The following is a 24,811-nucleotide window of genomic DNA, read 5'->3' as shown; positions in this document are numbered from 1 at the left end:
AGCCAAGGCTGTTTTCACTCAGAACCCAGCGGCTGTGATATTAACAAAGTGGGATGGAGAAAGGCTCAGTTTGAGCGGTGACACTGCTGGAGGAATGGAGAGCTGGAGATCACCCATGAAAGCAGCAAAGCTTTAAAAAAAATGGCAGCGCCCAGCATGGGGCTTGAAACTATGACCTTGAGATTAAGAGTCTCATGCTCTACTAACTGAGCTAGCCAAGCACACACATGCATCATTTCCCTTCCGAAAATTCAGGGCGATCAATGTTGCTTCCTCCCTGGAGCCTCAGCTTGTTCTGAATTTCAAAGTGTGGAAGGTGATCGATCTACAAAAGCCCCAAGGTTGCAATGCATTCCACTCAATCATCAATAACATCATTCACATCTTCCACTTCTTAGCTGCACCTCATCCCAGCATTGCAAACTCCTCTTGCATCTTTCATCCTGATATTTTTCTCATTGACATTTTAATAAGAAGCTGCAGAATTAATGTGAATCAAGTTTATGAAGTGAATGTGTCTTCATCCCCTCGGGGAACTGAACCACATTGACACACACAGAGGAACACACACCGACACATACACCGAGAGTGACAGGGGCCAAAGGAGAGACAAACACCCAGAAAACAAGGATGTCACCAACTTGGCCAATTATTGTTCCATTTCAGACTCCAAATGTAGTGAATGTTTGCAGATGAACTGAAGTTAGAAACACGGGGGTGTTTGGGTGGTTTTCTTTTTCATTTGACTGATAATTTATTCTGCAGACAGTTTGTGTCAATCAGGAATGAGAAGAAGGGAGTTGGCAGGATTCGAACCACATGGAAAAACGCCTCAACCACTCGGCCAGGACAACTGGGTAAAGGCTGCATGTTGTTTGTTTAAAATGATAGAATGAATACAGGGAGTTCCAGTGAAAGAAGGTCTTCCAGTCCGTGTCATTGTCCCACCTTTTCCCAGTCACCCTGGGATTTACACTGTCTCTCCTCATTCTTCCAACTGAAATACAACACTGCACAGCTCAGCTGCCCCTTCACCGCATGGAGAATCTTTTGGAAGTGCCTCAAATAACAAAACGCCAGAAAGTTTGGCAGCGGTGGGAGTAAAGCCCAAATCACCAGAGAGATCGAAACCTGAACCAGCGGCTGAGCCCGCTCGGCCTCACTGACACATTCAGATTAGACACCAGCATTGACACTGAATTAGAATATAAAAAATTATGATCAGGAATTGGCCATTCGGCCCCTCGAGTGTCCTCAGCTACTTAATAATATCATGTGAAAACTTCAATCATCATCCACTTTGTAACATCCGGACATTTAGTTACTGAACAGTCTCCACTCAAAGAAAAGAGAGAAATGTCCTCTTGCACCTTTTAAAACTGATGTTTTCTTTTTCTCTCTGTATCATATAATATGAAGCCACAGAACGAACATGGATAGTGTTTGGGTGGTAAAAATGGGAAACTGAACCACATTGACACACACAGAAAATCACAAATATGCACCTTGTTAAGATTTGAAATTGTGCTTATTTTCACACTGTCTTTTGATGTGCAGAAAGTGGAGCTGTGATCAGCTTATAGCTCAGAAGATGTACAGCAAGATGTATATAATAGGCTGATGTTCACTGTGCCTGCTGGGACTCGGTGAGCTGCATCTAATGATCGAGACCATTTAGTTGTCGTTCAACAAGTCCAGTTCCAAATTCTGTGCTAGAAATTATAAGAAACCTCGCTGAATTTGCTTAGTGTCGTGAATTCAAAGCATCTCAAGGAAGATAAGAAAGTTCATCTTAACCGTGGTGTAAGGAAACATGAAATGACAGAAAGTTACAGCAAAGAAAGAGGCCATTCGGCCATGTGTGCTGCTTTTAAAGAGCAGTATGATTGGTTGATCTGAATACTCAAAGATATTCATCATTTAGGAAGAACGGGCAAAAAGGAAAACGAGGTGGGGTCGCGCTGTTAATAAGGAACGAGATCGGCACATTAGTGAGACAGGATCTTAGATTGAAGGATCAAGATGTAGAATCAGTTTGGGTGGAGCTAAGAAACAGCAAGAGGCAGCAAACATTGGCGTGCGTTGTTTATAGGCCACCAAAGTGCAGTGGTAATGTTGGACATGGGATAAATCAGGAAATTAGAGCTGCATGTAACAAAGGTAATACAGGAATAATATTCTGCCTCGCACCACCAGCTCCAGAGTCAGTGCTTTGTAACCTATCACAGCTCTTCTCTTTTATTTTCGCTCCTTCACTCCAACTCTGTATTTATTCCCGAGTTTTGCCCTTGTGACATTTCCAGCTCTGATGTGAAACTTCCACTCTCACTCCACCAATTCTAGCAGAGCTAAACCGTGTTATTTTCAACCAGCAAATCAATCAGATTGATTTGAACAGCTCGCCCAGGAGGAATAAGTTTCAAATCCCTACCCAGGAATCGAACACAGGCTGTGCTGATAAAATTATTGCATTCTAACCACTAACCCAGCAGTTTAGCATATGGAAGCTGCTTTTAGCATTTTTCCATTCCAGATCTCTTTCACCAGAGGCCAAATGGTCTGTGTCGGATGAACACAAATGACATCTTCACCAATGAGAAGAACCATTGCTGTTAGCTGGAACATGAAATCGATACTTTGCTCCTTTAAGACAGCTCTTAAAGCCTCCCCCTTTGACCGAGCTTTTAGTCATCTGACCGAATATGAGGCTCTGTGTCTCACTTTGTTTTATAATGATCCTGGGGAACGCCCTGTGATGTTTCATTTGGTAAAAGGAGTTTTATTAAATACAATTTGTTGTTGTAGTCCATATATAGAAAGAGACAAACTGCTCTTTATCCTGATATTTTTCACTGTAACATTGCAATGTGAAGTTGCACAACTAATGTGAATATTGTTTGTGTTCACACCCTCAGGGAACTGAACCACATTGACCCACACAGAGGAACACAAACAGAGATATACACCGAGAGCGACAGGGGCCTAAGGCGAGGCAAATGCCAGAATGAAATCATATCACCAAATTGGCTCAGTTATTTTTTTCCATTTCCTGCTGGAGATTTGCTGACAATGAATGGAAATAAAAGATCACGTATGTGTTTGGATCTCTTTTCAAACGATAATTAACTCTGTCTGCGCGCAGTGAAAACCAGAAATAATTTGAAACGTGGGATTCGAACCTGTGTAGAGCAACCCCAATAGATTTCTAATTCAGTGAATTAACCACTCGGCCACGACTACAGAACTAGACCATAGCACAGCATTATTTGTATGAATTCATACAATGGCTACAGCAGAGAAAGCAATCTTTCTGCCCGTCCTGTCATTGCCATTATCTGACCTTTTCCCCGGAACCCTACAGTTTATGCTGTCTCTCCTCGTTCTTCCCACCAAACTGGGAATGAAAGAGTGAGAATGATCCAACCCGGCCAATTACCGTTCCATCAGTCAACTCCCCATCAACAGCAAAGTAATGGAAGGGGTTATCAACAGTGCTCTCAAGCGGCACTTACTTAGCAATAACCTGCTCACTGATGCCCAGTTTGGGTTCTTCCAGGGCCACTCAGCTCCTGACCTCATTACAGCCTTGGTTCAAACATAGACAAAAGAGCTGAACTCCCGAGATCAGAGCCCTTGACATCAAGGTAGCATTTGACCGAGTGCGGTATCAAGGAGCCCTAGCACAACTGGAGTCAATGGGAATCAGGGGGAAACTCTCCACTTGTTAGAGTCATGCCTAGCACAAAGGAAGATGGCTGTGGTTGTTGGAGGTCAGTCATCTCAGCTCCAGGACATCACTGCAGGAGCTCCTCAGGATAGTGTTCTCGGCCCAACCATCTTCAGCTGCTTCATCAATGACCTTCCTTCCATCATAAGGTCAGAAGTGGGGATGTTCACTGATGATTGCACAATGTTCAGCACCATTCGCGACTCCTCAGATACTGAAGCAGTCCATATCCAAATGCAGCAAGGCCTGGGCTAACATTCGCACCACATAATTGTCAGCCAATGACCATCTCCAACACGAGAGAATCCAGCCATCGCACCCTGATGTTCAGTGGCATTACCATCACTGAATCCCTCGCTATCAACATCCTGGGGGTTACCATTGACCAGGAACTGAACTGGACTAGCCATATGAATACTGTGGCTACAAGAGCAGGTCAGATGCTGGGAATCATGCAACGAATAGCTCACCTCCTGACTCCCCAAAGCCTGTCCACCATCCACAAGGCACAAGTTAGGAGTGTGATGTAGTACTCCCCACTTGCCTGGATGAATGCAGTACCCACAACACTTAGGAAACTGGACACCGTTCAGAGCAAAGCAGTCCATTTCCCTGGCATCACATCCACATTCACTCCCTTTACCACCAACACACAGTAGCAGCAGTGTGTACCATCTACAAGATGCACTTCAGGAATTCACCAAGGCTCCTTAGACAGTAGCGTCAAAACCCACGACTATTACCAGCTAGAAAGACAAGGGCAGCAGATAGATGGGAATATCACCACCTGGAAGTTCCCCTTGAAGTCACTCACCATCCTGACTTGGAAATACATCGCCGATCCTTCACTGTCGCTGGGTCAAAATCCTGGAACTCCCTTCCTAACAGCACTGTGGGTGTACCTACACCACATGGACTGCAGCGGTTCAAGAAGGCAGACCACCTTCCCAAGGGCAATTAGGGATGGACAATAAATGCTGGCCCAGACAGCGAAGCCCACATCCCATGAATGAATTTAATAAAAGATCCAGGTTAGCCTGCAAATTATATTGCCTTAAACTTCTGACCAATATAAAGCACTGCAAACATCAGTGCCCAGAGCAAGTCTGACATATTTGCTCAGGTGAGGAACCAGCTGAAACTTTCAATATTGGTTTTCTTAACTCCGAGTTTCCAAATGGGAATTCCACAATGGCTTGAAAGTGAAAAGAAAACAGGGTTGAAGAGAAACAGTAGGAAATTGTCATTCATTATAAAGCTCTTTGTGCAAAACTGACATAGACATGATGGGTGGAAGGTCCTCTTACTGAGCTGTACCATTTGATGATGACATTGTTGATCAGTCTGTCTCCAGCATTCCTAATGAGAACAGCCGAATTCCATTTCTTCAAAACAAAGACCCAAAGTGCTGCTGCATGACGTCACCGTTTAACATTCCAGACAGCTCCTTTGGGATCTTTACAGCGCAGGGTTTATAGAGGTGAGTGGGGTCATATTCGCTTCACACATGATGGAGCTGTAGTTTGAAACCTGGCAAGAGCATTATCCAAGCGTGTTTATTTGAGTGTGAGCGAAAGTTCGATGATTAACGTTTGTTGTAAATATGAACACAAGGGTTGGAATCCTGCTGACTAAAGTTTTCACCATTTTTGATTTTAACCAAATTAATTATCAGTTAATTAGAAGGAAACCCATCCAAATACGTCCGTATTTTCTGAATTCCATTCATTTGTCAGCATTCAGGGAATTTGCTTTCGGAAATGGAACAAACATTGAGCCAAGTTGGTGACATCCTTGCTTTCTGGGTGTGTGTCTCTCCTTAGGCCTCTGTCATTCTCGGTGTATATCTCTGTGTCTGTTTCTCTGCGATTGTCAATGTGGTTCAGTCCCTGAGGGGGTGAAAACGTTTTTAACGTCGCAACTTGATTCACATTAGTTGTGCGAATTCATGTTAAAATGTCACAGAGAAAAGTATCAGCGTGAAGGATAAAACAGGAGACTGGCCCTTTCTATATATATCCTATAACAACATTATATCTATAAAGCGCCTTTAACCTAATGAAACGTCACAAGGCGTTCCCCAGGATCATTATCTAACAAAGTGTGACACCGAGCCTCATATTCGGTCAGATGACTGAAAGCTCGGTCAAAGGGGGAGGCTTTAAGAACTGTCTCAAAGGAGGAAAGTATCGATTTCATGTTCCAGCTAACAGCAATGGTTCTTCTTATTGGGGAAGAAGTCACTTGTTTTCAACCTAAACAGACCATTTGGTCGGCGAAAGTTGTCTCTGGTGAAAGAGATCGGGAATGGAAAAAAAATGTCAAAAGTTGCCTCCATAATCCAAATGTCAAGCCTTATTGGTCGTTTCCCTGATGTCCAGTGACTTGGGATTGGCGCTTCCATTGGACCAACAGCGAATAGGGTGGAGAGTTTTGGAAATTGAAAGTTGGACATGAGCAGCTTGTGGGACTATTTCACCTCACTGTCGATTTCATGTTCCAGCTCACAGCAACCGTTGTTTTCATTGGCTGAGGAAGTTGTTTATCTTGAACCTAAACAGGCAGTTTTGTGGTGAAAGAGATCTGAACTGAAAAACAATAGGCAAAAGCAGCATAGATAAGCCAAATCAGAAAAAAAACCATTTACAGCATTTCTCTGGTGGTCTTGTGGCTCTGATTTAGTGCTTTCACCACTGTGGCCTGGGTTCAATTCTTGGTTAGGGAATGTCGAGTTTTTTTGAAAACGAGTGTTAATTACTCATTGATTGTAACCATTTAAAAGCTTCACCAGAATCAGAGGAGTAAGAGTTTAAGTTTCGCCTCAGAGCTGGAAAACATCACACTTGGTTCAAGTGGAGTGAGGGAATGAAGGAAGAAGAGGTGGTTGCAACGCACTGACGATAGAAATGTTGGTGTGAGGCAAAATATGGGCGGGAGAAGTACGAATTTTGCTGCCTACTGTTTGCACAAATATCACTTCTGATGGATCAACCAATCACTACTGCTTTTTGAAAGCAGCACGCCTGGCCGAATGGCCTCTTTCTGAGCCGTGACTTTCTATAATTTTATGTTTCCCAACAGCATGAGTCATTCTGCCATTTTCTAACCCACTCGAGCGAGATCTACTTTCTTACCTTATATTAGGCTCTTTTGAAACCTAAACACGGAGCAAATTCAGCGAGTTTTCTTGTCATTTCCAGCACGAGATTTGTTACAAGACCAATTGAACGTCACATTAATGGTGTCAATCCTTCACTGGAGCTCACCGTGTCCAAAGAGCACTTTTATCATCAGCCTGTTATGTACCTTCTTGCAGTATATCTGCTGAACAATATAAGCTGGTCACAGCTCTGCTTTCTTCACATTGAAACCCAGTGTGAAAATCAATTTCAAAGCTGAACAACTGGGAGGAGAGAGTGACTGTGGATAATCGGCACTGGGCACATTCCTGTAATCAGTATCTGGGAGAACCAGGAAGATGAGGTCCAGATGTCTATTTACCTACGAGTTTTACCCATTCCCATGAACTGACTGTGTCTGCATCAAGCAATTGACCAGGGAGCTGGACGGGCAGAGGGAGCTGGAGGCGAGGCAGGGACAAAAGCAGAAACAGATGCGATATGAAAGTGCTTTGAATTTGATGTGTGTCAGTTGCTTTCAGTGAGCCGCAGTGATTAGTTGGTGTTTTTTTTTAAGCAGCAAGATTTAAAAGTAAAAAGATAAAAGCAAATTACTGCGAATGATGGAAATCTGAAACAAACACAGAAAATGCTGCAAAAACTCAGCAGCTGGAGGGAGAAACAGGGTCAATATTTCTTATCCATATGACTCTTATTCAGATTTTTAAACTATTACAGCACTCAGCGTGGGGCTCGAACCCACAACCCTGAGATTAAGAGTCTCATGCTCTACTGAGCCAGCCAGGCATGTGAAAAGCTGTTTCCCAACATACATGAAGAAACCTGTTGCTTTCCACCTGATACCTCAGTTTGGTCGGAATTTTAAAGTGTGGGACGTAGTCGGCCTACAAAAGCCCCAAGGTTGCAAAGCATTCCTCTCAATCATCAATAACATCATTCACATCTTCCACTTCTTAGCTGCACCTCCTTCCAAATACTGTGATCCATTTTCCTCAGGATTTTCTCCTGCATTTAATATTTACATGCGTTGTGTCTCATATTGAAATCAGATTCACTTCAATATCCAACACAAATTGAATTACAAACCTGACGGACAAACAATGGAACACAAGTCACTCGGTAACACTAATCCCATGGTGCTCATTTTCAGATTCACAACAGCCAGCTTTTCAATAAAATGAAGGAATTTTACAATGGAAAGATTTAGAAAGTTGGTGTGACTTTTATTTGTGACTCACTCACTCGGGTATTCTGTAAATGCTGCTCGGAGGTTTAGTGACCGGAATATAATGTAACTGAGTTTTCCTGAGCCTGTGCTCGGTGTTTTGGGGGGTTTGGCGCAGGTTGCAGTATCTCGCGTCCCAGAGATGGGCAGTAACCCGCTGACTGAAACTGCAGCCGCCGCTTTCTGCTGGCAGCGGGTGATTGGAGAGTGTGAGGCCAGAATATTGCTGCTTTTCTGCTTTTCCCTGTCCCACTCACTGTGGAACTGAGGAAGAGAGAATAATTGATTGGTTCGTTTGATTCCAATAATTACATGGATTTCTAATCGGTTAGGTGAAGGGACAGAGTGGATCCAAATCTTTTCTCATTATATTTGACAGAAAAATTAATTTTAAAAATAAGTTGTTTTTGTGGGAGCTCACTGGACAACAAAAGACCTACCACCGTTTTGAGGATGTTATCTTGCAGCCCAAGTACCCAGTGACAACCCGGAACTGTGTGACAGTGATTGGTGATGAGGGGGAAAAACAGTAAAAAGCTTCATCCCCTGGGTGGTCATCAATAACCAACCTTTCAGCTCACAGGCAAACACGCTGACCAATTGCGCCAGACACTTACACAAGCCCCGCCTATAAGGTATCCCAACCAGGGTGACAGTGAGTGTAATCTTCAGTTTGCTGCTACCCAGATGACTGTCGTTCTCTTGCAGTTTTACTCTTCCAAAATAAAGGGTGGGGCATTCATTGTGGTTATGTGGAAACAGTTTGATCCCACACACTGCAGACACATCAATGTCACCAGAATCGGCTCTCCGACAACTGGTGCCGTCTCCCTTCGAGTCTTTTGCTGTCTTGTCTGTTACCAAGTATCCTGTAGTCCCGAAGCCGATATTAGGTTTGAATTCCTGATGTGCAGTAACGAGAATCCTTTCAATGTGTCAGATCAGTTTATTTTACTGATGACATCAGAGTCACTGTTCCAGTGTCTAAAAGAAGGGACAGGTGCCTTGAATGTCTCTGGTCAATCGGGCGGTTCATCCTTCATTCGCCTTGGATTCCATTCCTCAAGGGGATTTCCATTTCTTTCTTGAGTTCCCTTAACACATCTGGCAGCATCTTTGGATTGAGAGGCATAATTAACATTTTAGATGCAGTGCAGTTCTGATGAAAGGTTACAGACCTGAAATGAAAACTATGTCTCTCTCTCCACAGATACGATCAGGTCTGCTGAGAATTACAACATTTTCTGTTTTTATTTCAGATAACCAGCATCCGCAGTATTTTGCTTTACTTTATCTGATTAGTGAAACATATAAGATCCTGAGAGTACTTGACAGGGTGGATGTGGAGAGGATGTTACCTCTTGTGAGAGAATCTAGAGCTCGGGATCGCTTTTTAAAAATAAGGGGTCACCCATTTAAAACGGAGATGAGGCGAATTTTTGCTCTCTCAAATGGTAGTGAAACTTTGGAACTCTCTTCCTGAAAAGGCTGTGGAAGCAGAGTCTTTGAATATTTTTAAGGCAGAATAATATATTTTTGGTAAGCATAGGTTATTGGGGATAGGTGTGGTACAGATTTCAGGTGACTATCAGATCAGCCATGATCTTATTAAATGGCGAAGCAGATTTGAGGGGCCGAATGACCTACTCCTGCTGCTTGTTCTTATGTAATGCTAAGAATGTGGAACCTGTTACCAGTAGATTTCGAGATCCATGTCTGAGCTGAAAAACGTGTAGGTAAACTGATACTGTAAAAAGTGTTCACCAGCTGGAAATGGAAAGGAATTCACTCTCATCCCATTTACTGACACAGCAACACAGTCTCGCTGGTGGGAGACCGTTCAGATACTTCACGTGTGCAAAGGGCTTTATTCAGTTTGCCCACACGTTAACACTCCAACTTTAAAAGTTCAAAGGATTTGATCCACAATCAGAGCATTGATACTGGCATGACACGGTTTAAATGTTCCATGTATAGGGGGAAAAGTCACTAGCTCACCCCATTTGCTGAGACTCCACTGAGATCAGATTTAACTGTAGGGGTTTGTTCTGTTGTTCATTACAACCAGGGGAGAATTGTGGTGGAGCCCGGAGCAACTTGGCCGCTGTATCAATTGATTCAACAATTTTATCTCTTGCCCCTATGACACGCATCGTATTCTGATTACACGACATGGGTTCCTTTTATACAATAAGGTCTTTCAATGGCGGAGCAGCCAACCAGCATTTGCTGCTGCACAGAGTATGCATTATCCGCACAACAGCAGCGCTATGCGCATGCGCATTGCTTTGTGCGCTGGGGCATGCGCATTGTGGTCTGTTTCATGGCCATGCGCAGTGATGGTCTGTGACTGAAGCTGCTTAGAGCGGGTGAGAGATTGTCGAGCGGAGCAAACTAACAGAGTTAGTGGGTGTGTGAGGAGGAATGGAGCCAGCGGAGTGGACAGGGAGGCTTCATAATGACACAGTGCAGGCCGCAGAACCTAAAATAACAAGGTACCGGTCTTGTGTTTGCAGAGAACGGGCCGAAAAAGTCTGGATTTCTCCCTTCGCCAGATCCGGGGTAACGGCCGCCATCTTTAGGGGGCGATGTGCAATAGGGCGCATGCGCGGTCATCCTGGTCCAGATAACAGAAGGAGAGAATGTTGTGAATTTCTATCCTGGACTGACAGGGATGGATTTTGGAAACTCCTTTTACAGGGGGTTAGAAGGGGAGGATTTACACACAGCAAACTCAAACCAAGAGAAACGTTTGTTCTTTCTGAATTTCTGTCCTGGACTGACAGTGATGGATTTTGTGAACTCTATTTACAGGATGTTAGAAGAGGAGGGAGACGAGAAACTCAAACCAAACAACACATCAAAATCTGAAAGTCACTTGTTTCACCAGGACCTGAATATCATCAGCCTTTGAATGTAAGCATTGGGTTCCAGGTCATTACCAGTCACTGGGTAAAAAATCTCTTCCTGGCATCCCCCTTGTGGATCTTGCCTAAAATCTTAAAACTCTGTCCCTTAATCCTTTCATAATCAGCTAATGGGAACAGCTTTTATTTAACTACCTTTCATAATCCTGCACACCTCTCTCAAATCTCCCCTCAAGCTCCTTTACTCCGAGGAGAACAACCCCAGTTTCTCGAACCTAATCTTACAATTAAAACACCTCATCCCTCGAACCATTCTGGTCAATCTCCTCTGCACCCTCTCAAGGACCCTCACATCCTTCATAATGTGTGGTGATCACTGGTTTGCACAGACCCAGATGTTCTGTGTTCGTGTCTGTGACATCACCCTGCTCCCCAGGTATTTCCTCAACTGGGAGATTTTTCTCTGACTCCAGTGCTTCTGATATCTTTCCAGTTGCAGGCTCCAGCAGGAGATTTTAAAGTTGAAAACTGAAACTGTTTCAGAGTTGACTGTTTTTCACCATCCACCTACAATTTAGAGCGTTTAGTTCTATGCTCTGTATCTGTGCGAGGTTCCAGAGTTCTGGGGCTGGTGTGGCTCCTTTACTGTGGATCTGAATCCATGTCCATCCATTGCTCTGTTTCACCTCTGCCCTCCTTGATCACCTGTCTGCCATTTTTAACTTCCCCTGTCTCTAATAATGGATGTATTTGAGTTATGTTTAGTATTTTACTGTTCTGTCGACTGTGTCTAAATGAGGTTTCCACCGATGCCCATCCCCTGACCATGTGCTGCTGGTTTCCCAGCTTTATCTCCCCACAGTATCTTTCATAGTTAGGAATTGTTTTTCCTACACTATAGTCCATTTCTCTTCCACTTATGAGCTTATACTGACCATCAAATTCTGTAGCATTTTTACTCCCTGAGGGGAGGCGATGGTGTAGTGGTATTGTTGCTGGACTAGTGATCCAGAGACCTGGGACAATATCCTGGGGACCCGGGTTCAAATCCCCTTATGGCAGATGGTGGAATTTCAATTCAATAAAAAAAAAGACTGGAATTAATAATCAAATGATTGTTGTATAAACCCATCTGGTTCACTGATGCCCTTTAGGGAAGGAAATCTGCTGTCCTTACCTGGTCTGGCCTACACATGGTTGACTCTTAGCTGCCCTCTGAATGCTGGCATAGCCATTGACACCCACCTGAATAAAAAAAAAATTCATTCTCTCTCCACAGATACCAGCGCCTATTGTGACCTTCAGTTGCCTGTGGGGAAGATGATGTTTGACCTTCTTGAACCGCTGCAGTCCGTGTGGTGAAGGTGCTCCACAATGCTGTTAGGTAAGGAGTTACAGGTTATTCACCCAGTGATGATGAAGGGACAGTGATATATGTCCAAATCAACAACAACAATTTATAAAGCACTTTTACTGTAAGACAATGTTCCAACAGAAATGTTGCAAAGCAAGGTTTGACACTGAGCCACATAAGGAGATATTAGGGCAGATGACCAAACGTTTGGTCAAAGAGGTGGGTTTTAGAGAATAAATTAAATGAGGTAGAGAGGAAGAGGTTCAGGGAGTGAATTCCAGAGCTTGGCGCCTTGGAAACTGACAGGATGGGCACAAATGTGGAAGAATAAAAATCAGGAATGCTCAGGAGGCCAAATTAGAGGAACACAGATATCTCAGAGGGTTGTGACGCTGGAGGAGATTCCAGCAACAGGGAGCAGCCATACAGGAATTGGAAAATAGGGGTGGGAATTTTAAAATTTTGGTGCTTCTTAACCAGGAAGCCTTTGTAGGTTGGTGAGCACAGGGGTGATGGGTGAACAAGATTTGGTGCGAGTAAGCACACGGGCAGCAGAGTTTTGGATGACCTCAAGATTACAGGGAGGCTGAATGTGGGAGGCCGGCCGGGAATGTGTTAGGATAGTTAAGTCTAGAGGTAATAAAGGAATGGATGAGAGTTTCAGCAGCAGATGAGCTGAGACTGGGGTGGAGTTGGGCGATGTTTCTGAGGTGGAAATAGGCGGTCTTGGTGATGATGTGGATATGTGGTTGGAAGCTCATCTTGGAGTGAAATATTTCACCATGGTTGTGAACAGTCTGGTTCAGCCTCAGACAGTTGTCAGGGAGAGGGATGGAGTAAGTGTCTAAGGAGTGGAGTTTGTATTGGGGACTGAAGACAATGGCTTCAGTCTTCCCAATATTTAAATAGAGGAAATTTCTGCTCATCCAGTATTGGATGTCAGACAAGTCAGGACAGTGTGTGACTTGGAGGGGAACTTGGAGGTGATGGTGTTCACATATACCTGCTACCCTGGTCCTTCCAAGGGGTGAAGGTTAGTGGTTCAGGAAATTTAATCCAAGGTTTAGTTGTAGGTTTATAAAAACCCGCCCCTCACCCCTTGTCTCTCCCACTGCCCTTCTCTCTCTGCCTCTCCCACTGCCCTTCTCTCTCTGCCTCTCCCACTGCCCTTCTCTCTCTGCCTCTCCCACTGCCCTTCTCTCTCTGCCTCTCCCACTCCCCTTCTCTCTCTGTCTCTCCCACTCTCCTTCTCTCTCTGCCTCTCCCACTCCATCCTCTCTCTCCCACTCCCCTTTTCTCTCTGTCTCTCCCACTCTCCTTCTCTCTCTGCCTCTCCCACTCCCCCCTCTCTCTCTCCAACTCCCCTTCTCTTTCTCTCTCTCCCACTCCCCTTCACTCTCTCTCTCCCCCACTCCCTTTCTCTTTCTTGCTTTCTCCCACTCCCCTTCTCTCTCTGTCACATCGAATTGCCCAGCCCAGCGAGTTGTGGATGCTCCATCATTGAATATATTTCAGGCTGAGATGGAGAGATTTTTGGTCTCTCAGGGAGTCGAGGGATATGGGAAGTGGGTGGGAAAGTGGAGTTGAAGCCCACGATCAGCCACGATCGTATTGAGTGGTGGAGCAGGCTCGATGGGATGTTAGGCCTTCTCTTGTTCCAGTTTCTTCAGTTCTTATAGAGACCAGAGTCTTGTGTAGCCCAGTCCAGGTGGCAGGTTCCCTTCCCTGAAGGACATTAGTGAACCAGTTGGGTTTTTATGACAATCCGGCAGTTTTCGTGGTCACTTTTTCCTAGTGCCGGCCTCACAAATTACCAGATTCATTCAGCTCAATTTCACAACCTGCCTTTGTGTTTTTGTGGGTTCTCTCTCACTCCCTTTTTTCTGTTTTAAATCAATTTCACAGGGTGTTAGAAGGGGAGGATTTGCAGTCGGGAAACTCAAACCAAAATCACATCAGGATCTGACGGAGTCGCCCTATTGAACATGGACGGACAAAGCACCGTTCATGCTGGGGAGACATCGTGGAAATGTGGGGATTGTGGAATGGGATTCAGATTCCCATCTGAGCTGGAAACTCATCGGCGCAGTCACACTGGGGAGAGACCGTTCACCTGCTTCCTGTGTGGAAAGGGATTCGCTCGATCATCCAACCTGCTGACACACCAGCGAGTTCACACCAGGGAGAGACCAGTCACCTGCTCCGAGTGTGGGAAGGGATTCAATCATTCGTCCAACCTGCTCAGACACCAGCGAATTCACACGGGGGAGAAGCCGTTCACCTGCTTGAAGTGTGGGAAGGGATTCAATCATTCCTCCCACCTGCTGAGACACCAGCGAGTCCACACTGGGGAGAAGCCGTTCACCTGCCCTGTTTGTGGGAGTGGATTTACACGATCATCAGGGCTACTAGAACACCAGCGAATTCACACAGGGGAGAGACCGTTCACCTGCCCCAAGTGTGGGCAGGAGTTCACCCGATCATCAGGGCTGCATCAACACCAGCAACTTCACACTGGGGAGAGACCATTCATCTGCTCCCAGTGTGGGAAGGGATTCACTCGGTCACCCAACCTGCTGAAACACCAGCGAGTTCACACTGGAGAGAGACCGTTCATCTGCTCCGAGTGTGGGAAGGGATTCATTCAATCATCCCATCTGCTGAGACACCAGCAAGTTCACACTGGGGAGAGACCTTTCAAATGTCCAGACTGCGGGAAGTGCTACAAAAGTTCCGGGGAACTGATGTCCCATCAACGTGTTCACACCGACGAGAAACCGTTCAGGTGCTCTCACTGTGGGACTGGGTTCAGGCAATCAGCTAATCTCACTGTGCACCAGCGAGTTCACACTGGGGAGAGGCCGTTCACCTGCTCCAAGTGTGGGAAGAGATTCACTCAGTCATCTGCACTGCTCAGGCACCAGCGAGTTCACAAGTAACTCATAACATTGAGTAGATTTTTCTGTTTGTCACATCCAGAATGAAAGAATATTCATTGGGGTCTGTTTCTGCTGATGTTAATAATCTCCAGTTCAGTTATAGGTGTTAATATTCTGGATAAAGTCAAATAAATCAGCTTTGTGTTGAGCACATTGTGTTGAATCTTTTTAATGCCTCCAACACAAGTTAATTCCTTTTGAAGGACTCTCCCTCTCCCATCTCCTTCATCCTCTCCTCCAACAACAAGTGTGAGGAGCTCATGGAGCTTCTTTGTCACTAAGATTGAGACAATCTGATCAGCTGCCTCTGCTGCTTCCCTCCCTTCCACTAGCCCACCGGGACAAACTGTCTCTAAAGATCCCCCTTGTCTGAGCCCTGAGCCCACATCTTTCTTTGGTTTCTCTCCCATCTCCCTTCATGCCCTCTCACTGCTCATCTTGTTCATCAGACCCACCTTCTGCTCTATCAACCCTATTCTCACTAAATTACTGACCATTCAACTTCTCCAAGTTTGCTGATATTGTTCATGGTTCTCTCTCTCTTCTGGTACTGTCTCCCTCACCTCTAAATCCACCGTCATCACTCATCCTAAAAAAACAACCCGTGACCCCCCCACCATCTTTGCAAACTTCTGCCCCATCTCCAACCTCCCTTTCCTCTCTAAAGTCCTTGTACTTGGTGTCCCCCAAGGATCTATCCTTGGCCCCTCCTATTTCTCATCTACATGCTGCCACTAGGTGACATCATCCAAAAGCACGGTGTTAGTTTTCACATGTACACTGACAACACCCAGCTCTACCTCACCACCATCCCTCTCCATTCCTCCACTGTTACTAAATTATCAAACTGCTTATCCCACATCCAGTACTGGATAAGAAGAAATTTCCTCAATTAAGAATTGGGAAGACCAAAGCCATTGTCTTCGGTCACCACTACAAATTCTGTTTCCTAACTACCAAGTCCATCCCTCTCCCTGGGAACTGTCTGAGGCTGAACCACACTGTTCTCAATCTTAGTGTCATATTTGACCCCAAGATGAGTTTCTGACCACATATCCACACCATCACTAACACCAGATATTTCAATCTCCATAACGTTGCCTGTCTCCACTCCACCCCCAGCTCATCTGCTGCTCAAACCCTCATCCATGTCCGTGTTACCTTTAGACTTGATGATTCCAATACATTCCTGGCCAGCCTCTCACATTCTCCCCGTTCCTACACAGAAGCATGAGATCATCCAAAACTCTGCTGACCTTGGACTTTCTCACATCAAGTCCCCTTCACCCATCATCCCTGTGCCCACTGATCTACATTGGCTCCTGGTCCACCAGTGCCTCCATTTTAAAATTCGGAATCCTGTTTCGAATCCCTCCATGGTCTCGTCATTCCCTATCTCTGTAACCTCCAGTCACACAATCCTCTGAGATATTTGCACTCTTCTCATCCTGGCCTCTGGAACATCCCTGCTTTTAATTACTCCACCATTGATGGCTGTGCCTACCTATGATGCTCTTAAATCTCCTCCCTAAACCTCTCCACCTCTCTCTCCTGATTAAAGATGTTTGTTAAAATCTGCCTCTCCAATCCAGGTTCTGTCCATTTACTCTAATAATCTCCCCATGTGACTCGCTGTCAGATTTTTCTTTGTGCAACTCCTCTGAACAGCCTTGGCACATTTTCTTACATTAAACGTATTTTATAAATACAAGTTGTTTCTGTTTCACGACAGTTGTGCACAGTAAGATTCCACAAACAGCAATCAGACTAACTGATTAATCTAGTTTTTTTTGGCGTTAATTAAAGCACGAATGTTGGTCCCACTGCACCAGGAGAACTCCCCTGTGGACAGGATGTGGAGTTGTTGAGCTCTCCTGAGCTGAGAGTGGAGCTGATTGAGCTGTCGGGCCTGCAGTGTACCTTGAAGAAATACTGTCTGGGATCTTTCCTCTTAAATCACTGACCCCCCAGCCGAAATTGTTGCTGGGGTTAAACAGTTAACTTTGAATATCAATCCCAATTTAACCTTCGGAGCAAAATCTACAACTTTAAATCAATTGCAGAAGAGAAAGGAATTTCCTGTGTTCATTTATCATCTTTCAGACTCCAGAACATCCCAAAGTGATTCACAGTCAATGATGTGTTTTGGGAGGAAGAATGAGGAGAGGCAGAATAAACTAAATGGTACAATTTTAAACAGAGTGCAGCAACAGAGTGAGCTGGGAGAGTATGAACACAAATCTTTGAATGTGAAAGGGCAAGCTGATCAAGCTGTTTAATAAAAAGCTAATGGGGTCCTCGACTTATTCATGGAGACAAGGAGTACAAAAGCAGGGTAGTTATCCTGAATCTTTATAAATCACTGCTTAATCCTCAGCTGAAATATTGTGTTCAATTCTGAGCACCACACTTTAGGAAAGATGTCAAGGCCTTGGAGAGGGTGTGAGGAAAATCTCCCAGAATAGTATCAGGGATAAGGGGTTTCAGTTCTGTGGAGAGACTGGAGAAGCTGGGATTGTTCTCTTTAGAGCAGAGAAGGTTAAGGGGTGATTTAATAGAGATGCAGAGATTTTTGAGGAGTTTTCATCCACACAGGGAGAAATTGTTTTCATTTGCAGGATGGTCGATAACCACAGAACACAGCTTTAAAATAATTGGCAAAGAATCCAGGATGGAGATGAGGAGAGATTATTTTACTCAGTGAGTTCTGATGATCTGGAACACATTGTCTGAATGACTGGTGGAAGCAGATCCACAAGTAACTTTCCAAAGTGATTTGGACTGATCGATGTTAACGTGTGGGGTCCATGTGTTCGCAGACATGGCAACACACACTTCCTTTGTTGGTACAGGGGCTTTAGTGTAGTTTTCTACTATTAAACTGTCATCATTCATTGTACATTAGGCCAAACCTACAAACTTGTCTCTTCATAATTCCAGTGGAGTATCTGCGGAAGGATGGATCACTTCAAGAATGTCTTTACTGTCTGATGTAATTTTTTCCCCTCAAAAACAATTTATATACCTTGTTTCTCGGGGACATGTCAATCACTTATTCAATTAACAAGGGACAGATATTCAAGGTCACCCCTCCTATTTCCATCGGAAGCCCATGAGATCATTTTGTGGCTCATCACTTGCTGGGACATCCTATTTACCCTTTACTCAGATAGTTGGTTTATGTATGGGTCATGAGTTCCTCCCACCCTATCAAGCTTGTCTTGTTTCAGGGTCTGTGCCAGAGACATGTCCTTGGCAGAGAAACAGGCCTCACTGTCCTGGGTTTCTCAACCCAGGAAGCTTTCTTCATGAGAGAGACAGACAGAGAGTGAGACAGAGATATTCAATACATTTCTGAAGATTTTATAAGGTTGTTGATCACCCCCTTGTGAAGGGAATATCCTTATTGATTTCACACAACTGTTTTCTGACTAACCTCACTATTTCTAAGCTCTGAGCTTGTTTTCCTAATTTCTTGATTACAAACTGTAGATAACACACTAAAGTTACTAGAATGATCAGAATCAGCAACACAAACCCTTGAGCTGCCACCCAGAATAAATGTGAAAACTTTTCCACTAAAATGTGATAACTATCAACTTAGATTCATCCTCCCCACCTGCTGATCATCTCACACAATCTAAATTATTGACATGTTGTAATTACATCTGGTTCAAACAAAAGTTCATGCAGGGAGTTTAAAGATTCTCCAGCTCTCTGTTCACCCACCTCCACCTTGTGGATATTTTCTAACTGATTCTGGACCTTCTTCAACTTAATTTGTCCTTTCTGACCCTCTTTAGAAATTGCATTAAGGATATACTCGTAATCCCGGTCACACTCTTCACCAATCCCCAGGGTATCCCTCACCCCCGGCCCACCTGTTTTCTCTGTGAGACTATCTATCAGTCGCTCCCTATAATGTGTCAATGCCATTGTATACTCCTGGCTTCACTTAGGAACTTCTCCATTCATGTTCAACCAAGACAATTGCTTCTCAAGCCTATGATCTCAACCCCTGTGATCCCACTCCTAACACCACTTATAAGATTTAGGTTCGGGAGTCACAGATTACCTGAAAAGAGGATCGAGTTCAGAAGTGATTTTAAAATAGTTTATTGAGAAGCAAGAGTTTAAATATGATGCAGAGGCTAAATAGACAGGAAAACACATGACCCGTGACAGGTGAGAACAGTTTACTGATCCCAGAGGACAAACGGACGGACGACGCAGAGTGAGTGCTGATCTCTGTAGCTGGTGGTGTCAGTCTCCTCTGAACGGTTAACTGGTGTGAGCCAGAGTGTGGGTGTTGGGCTGAAGCCAGTGTGGATCACGTCAATATCTCTGTGCTCTTGAGAGCCTGTTTTAACCTTTACACAGACAGTTGGTTTACGTATGGGTCATGAGATCCAATCGTATCAGGGTTAGAAATGTCTTGTTTCAGGGCCTGTGCTAGAGACATGTCCTTGGCAGAGATAACAGGCCTGCCCTGTGTTTGTCAGCCAGCAAGCTGATATGGAAGCTTTCTTCATAAGAGAGAGACTGAGCTATTCTTACAATATTCCATAAATTTCTGAAGGTTTTATAAGGTTAACATCAGCAGGAACAAACCCCAATTGTCAGAATGAACATGGTTCAGTCCTGGATGTGATTAACAGCAGCAATGACAGCAGAATCCAACTCCTGCAGTCACTTATGAACTCGCCGGTGTGCCTGTAGGTGGGATGACTGAGTGAATCCCTTCCCACACTCAGAGCAGGTGAATGGTCTCTCCCCAGTGTGAATTCGCTGGTGTGTCAGTAGGTGAGATAACTGAGTAAATTTCTTCCTGCAGTCAGAGCAGGTGAATGGTCTCTCTCCAGTGTGAATTCGCTGATGCTTCCGCAGGTCGGAAGACCCAGTGAATCTTTTCCCACATTCAGGGCAGGTGTATGGTCTCTCCCCAGTGTGAACTCGCTGGTGTCTCAACAGGTAGGCTGACTGAATGAATCCTTTCCCACACTCGGAGCAAGTAAATGGCCTTTCCCCAGTATGAACTCGCTGGTGTACTTTGAGGTGGAATGAAGACCTGAATCTCTTTCCACAGGAAATACAGCTGAACGGCCTCTCCTCAGTGTGAATTCGCTGGTGCTTCAGCAAGATAGAGGACCCAGTGAATCCCTTCCCACATTCAGGGCAGGTGAATGACCTCCCCCTAGTGTGAATTCGCTGGTGTCTCAGCAGGTAAGCTGAATGAGTGAATCCTTGCCCACATTCGGAGCAGGTGAATGGTTTCTCTCCAGTGTGAACTCGCTGATGTGTCTGCAGGTTGGATATCTGACTGAATCCCTTCCCCCACTCGGAGCAGGTGAGCGGTCTCTCTCCAGTGTGAACTCGCTGGTGTGTTCGCAGGTTGGATAACTGAGTGAATCCCTTCCCACACTCGGAACAGGTGAACAGCCTCTCCCCAGTGTGAACTCGCTGGTGTGTTTGCAGGTTGGATAACTGAGTGAATCCCTTCCCACACTTGGAGCAGGTGAATGGCCTCTCCCCAGTGTGAATTCGTTGGTGTACACTGAGGTTGAATGAAGACCTGAATCTCTTTCCACAGGAGGTACAGCTGAATGGTCTCTCTCCAGTGTGAATTCGCTGGTGTTTCAGGAGGTCAGAGGACCCAGTGAATCCTTTCCCACACTCAGAGCAGGTGAATGGCCTCTCCCCAGTGTGAACCCGCTGATGTCTCAACAGGTAGGCTGACTGAATGAATCCCTTCCCACATTCGGAGCAAGTAAATGGCCTTTCCCCAGTGTGAACTCGCTGGTGTACTTTGAGATGGAAGGAAGACCTGAACCTCTTTCCACAGGAAGTACAGCTGAACGGCCTCTCCTCAGTGTGAATTCGCTGGTGCTTCAGCAGCTCAGAGGACCCAGTGAATCCTTTCCCACATTCAGGGCAGGTGAATGGCCTCTCTCCAGTGTGAACCCGCTGGTGTCTCAGTAGGTAGGCTGACTGAGTGAATCCCTGCCCACACTCAATGCAGGTGAACGGTTTCACTCCAGTGTGACTTCGTTGATGAATTTCCAGTTGGGATGGGTAATTGAATTCTTTCCCACAGTCCCCACATTTCCACAGTTTCTCCATGGTGCCTGTGTCCCTCTCTCTCTCCAGGTTTGATGATCAGTTGAAGCCTTGTTCACAGCAGAACATGTGCAGTTTCTCCCTGCTGTGAATAGTGTGATGTTTTTTGTCAGGCTGTGTAATTGGTTAAAGCTCTTTCCACAGTCAGTTCACTGGAACACTCTCACTCGGGGTGTCTGTGTCTCAGTGCTTTTCCAGTCACACTGATGTTTGAAATCTTTTCCCACAGACAGAACAGACAAACATTTCTCCCTCCACATTCAATGATCAACTGTACTAAGGTCCTGATGAATCGAGTGACTCTGTCAGATCTTGATGTGATGTTTGGTTTGACTTTCCCATCGGCAAATCCTCCCCTTTTAATTCTCTGTAAAAGGAGGTTACAAAAGTCATCACTGTAAGAACAGGATAGAAATTCAGAACAGACACTTCTAGTTTCTATGGAACATTTTTTCCTCTCTTGCTGCTCCCACACACTGTCACTCCCCTGTGCTGAAATCCAAATACAGCTTTGGACAATTCTTTCTGTATATTTTTAACAAATTTCTACAACTGGAGATAACAATTTTTTTGATCATTCACTTCTGTCATTATTCGTGACAAAACATTAATCCGAAACCCCCTGACCGACCATACAGAATAGCAGATGTTAACCTTGTGTCCAAAACTTACTGTGTGGAGATTTAATGAGTGATCGTGAAGGTGGTTTCTCCAAACCTCCCAGGATTTCCTTCCTTCCTTCTCTCCCTCTCTAACTAAGTTAAACCTGGGATCAGTCTCATGGCCCATTCTGGTTCCTGCTTCTCTTCCTGATGCCTAATTAACTCCAATTAAACACTGAGATGACTGAAGACACTGTTTTCACTCCCTGCTCCAATCTCCATTTCCCAGATACCAACTCCATCCCTCTCCCTGGGAACAGGCTGAGATTAAACCAGTCTGTTCTCAACCTCGGTGTTACATTTGATCTCGAGATGAGTTTCTGACCTCATATCTGTGCCATCCCTAAGACGGCCTGTTTTCACCTCCATAACATCACCTGACCTCACCCTGTCTCAGTGCTTCTGCTGTTGAAACCCTCATCTCTGTCGTTGTTACCTCCAGACTTGACTATTCCAACACACTCTTTGCCGGTCTCCCACATTCTACCTCTGTAAACTTGAAGCCATCCAAAGATCTGCTGTCTGTGTCTTCACTCGTAGCAAGTCCTGTTCCTCTGTCACCCATCTGCTTCCTGACCTACCATGCCTCCCGGTTAAGCAACAACTTGATTTGAAAATTCTCATCCTTGTTTTCAAATCCCTCCATGGCCTCACCCCTCCCCATCTCTGTAATCTCCTGCAACCCCACAACCCTCTGAGATATCTGCACTGCCCTAATTCTGGTCTTGTATATTCCCTATTTTAATTGCTCCACCATTAGTGACCGTGCCTTCAGTTCACTCGTCCCCAAGCTCTGAAATTCTCCCCCTACACCCCTCCTTCTGTCTAACACAATTTCCTCCTTGAAGATACTTGAGTATTGGTGATAAATGTGGCATTCCATCAAAACTTTTTATCTTGTAATCATCAGGACAGGCGCAAGAATACCAATTTCAAAGATTATCAGTCGGGCTCGTAATGTGTCCTGCTTACGCTTGCTAGAAGCTACATATATTCAAACACAGGGACCTGACCTCTGCAGGCAAGAAGGATCATGTCCAGGCATGGCACCATTTTTCGAAATAAACAAAAGCACGGGGGGGGCGATAATGGCTCCCTGGTGAATTCCCCATGCTGACGCCTTGACCTATCAGAGCCGACTGGCCAACCAGTCATCACCCTTTCCTCATGCTGTGTAAATTGTTGTTTGAACTTTGGTTTTCTTTCATCTGTCCGAATGAGAGCAACAGGAAAAGCTTCAACAGTATGTCTCTTTTCAGCAATACTTAAATTCTGTACTACTGAGTGACTGTGGGTTTATAATTCTCTTGTTGCTGATCTAAAACTCCTGGTGAACACACATTTGATGAATGTCTCCCTCGGGTTGTTGCTGTGTCCCCGTGAGGATGGGGTCGCGCATGCGCGCCTCGCTCTAAATTGCCCGGATAAAGATGGCGGCCGTTCACTCGGACATTTCTCCAGAGCCGAGCGAACGCGGCGATGTTTCTTCATTGACGGTTTGGGGCCGAAACCGTGACTTTCTGAAACCTAACAACTCACCCGCCGGCTCTATCTCTGTACACAGGTTTATTTTCGGCTCTGGATCCGCACTTGGTCTTTTTAAACCCGCATTTTAAATCCGCTCGCTCGAACTCACATCCCGTCTGCCTCCGTGGATTGCGCATGCTCTAGCTCACAATGATTGAAGGCAGCTCCGGACCAATAGGAAGAGGGGGCGGGGCTGGAGGACCTAACGGGAGCGGCTGGTCCTCCAGCCAATCGGAGTGAACGGTGGGCGGAGCCCGGCTGGAAGTGGAGCATGCGCATTGCGGGTGTGGGACCGGGATGAAGCCGGTCGAGTTGAAAGTCCAAAACAAAAACAGAATTACCTGGAAAAACTCAGCAGGTCTGGCAGCATCGGCGGAGAAGAGCAAAGTTGACGTTTTGAGTCCTCATGACCCTTCAACAGAACTAAGTAGAAATGGGAAAGGGGTGAAATATAAGCTGGTTTAAGCGGGGGGGGGAAGCAGGGGGTGGTGGGTTGTTGGGACAAGCAAGCAGTGATAGGAGGAGATACCCAAAAGATGTCATGTCCTCCTATCACTACTTGCTTTCCCAACAACCGCCCCCCACCTTCTTCCACCTCCCCCCCCCCCCCCCCCCCCTTAAACCTAAACCAGCTTATATTTCACCCCTTTCCCATTTCTACTTAGTTCTGTTGAAAGGTCATGAGGACTCGAAACGTCAACTTTGCTCTTCTTCGCCGATGCTGTCAGACCTGCTGAGTTTTCCAGGTATTTCTATTTTTGTTTTGGATTTCCAGCATCCGCAGTTTTTTGTTTATATCGTGTTGAAAGTCCAGCGAGTGAGAAAGGGCCGAGTGCAGGAGAGGAATGGAGCCGGAGGGTGGGCTAGGAGGGTTCACAAACACCCGGTGTAGGACTCTAAACCCCGATTAGAAACTCCCAGAGCCGAGTTTTCACCGGGTGTTCAGAAGGGAGGATTTACACACAGCAAACTCAAACCAAGAGAAATGTTTGTCTCTTCTCAATTTTTATCCTGGACTGACCTGCTGAAACACAGTGAATTCACACTGGGGAGAGGCTATTCAGCTGCTCACAGTGTGGCAAGAGGTTCAGCACATCACCCCACCTGCTGAGACGCCAGCACATTCACACTGACGAGAGACCTTTTTAATGCCCAGAGTGTGAGAAGTGCTTAAAAAGGTGTGGGGAACTGATGGCCCATTAACATGTTCACACTGACCAGAGACCATTAAACTGCTCCAACTGTGGAAAGGG

General features: G+C 45.3%; 2 protein-coding genes, 1 long non-coding RNA gene and 1 other non-coding gene across 6 annotated transcripts in view; 1 reads left to right on the top strand and 3 right to left on the bottom strand.

Moving 5' to 3' along the window:
* LOC144697492 (uncharacterized) overlaps positions 1-15,414 on the top strand; it is a 756,645-nt gene extending 741,231 nt beyond the window's left edge. For 2 of the 3 annotated variants that reach the window (XM_078569498.1, XM_078569497.1), the window contains exon 2: positions 14,219-15,414. In XM_078569498.1, the coding sequence (XP_078425624.1) occupies positions 14,299-15,252 (954 nt within the window). In that variant the 5' untranslated portion in view covers positions 14,219-14,298 and the 3' untranslated portion in view covers positions 15,253-15,414. Of the gene's footprint in view, positions 1-10,430; positions 10,588-10,906; positions 11,009-12,238; positions 12,344-14,218 lie in introns of those variants that run through there. The other variant, XM_078569495.1, reaches the window with a different exon arrangement.
* LOC144697569 (uncharacterized) overlaps positions 1-23,813 on the bottom strand; it is a 721,063-nt gene extending 697,250 nt beyond the window's left edge. Inside the window, exon 1 of the long non-coding RNA XR_013580391.1 lies at positions 23,571-23,813. This is a non-coding gene — a long non-coding RNA (uncharacterized LOC144697569). The remainder of the gene's footprint in view (positions 1-23,570) is intronic.
* On the bottom strand, positions 149-221 carry trnak-cuu (transfer RNA lysine (anticodon CUU)). The gene has a single exon. It is a non-coding gene; the product is annotated as a tRNA-Lys (tRNA).
* Positions 19,324-21,435, bottom strand: LOC144697466 (uncharacterized). Its single transcript, XM_078569441.1, has one exon. It carries the CDS (start codon positions 21,370-21,372, stop codon positions 19,942-19,944), a length of 1,431 nt encoding a protein of 476 aa, XP_078425567.1. The 5' UTR covers positions 21,373-21,435; the 3' UTR covers positions 19,324-19,941.
* Positions 23,814-24,811: the final 998 nt, after the last annotated feature.

The sequence above is a fragment of the Cetorhinus maximus genome, chromosome 23 (genome assembly GCF_964194155.1).
Source record: "Cetorhinus maximus chromosome 23, sCetMax3.hap1.1, whole genome shotgun sequence".
In the NCBI taxonomy this organism is placed as follows: Eukaryota; Metazoa; Chordata; class Chondrichthyes; order Lamniformes; family Cetorhinidae; genus Cetorhinus; species Cetorhinus maximus.
This window is presented reverse-complemented; position numbering and strand designations above follow the sequence as displayed.

Coding starts and splice junctions, on each gene's coding strand:
- LOC144697466 (XM_078569441.1), bottom strand. CDS start 21,372: ATGGAGAAACTGTGGAAATGTGGGGACTGTGGGAAAGAATTCAATTAC.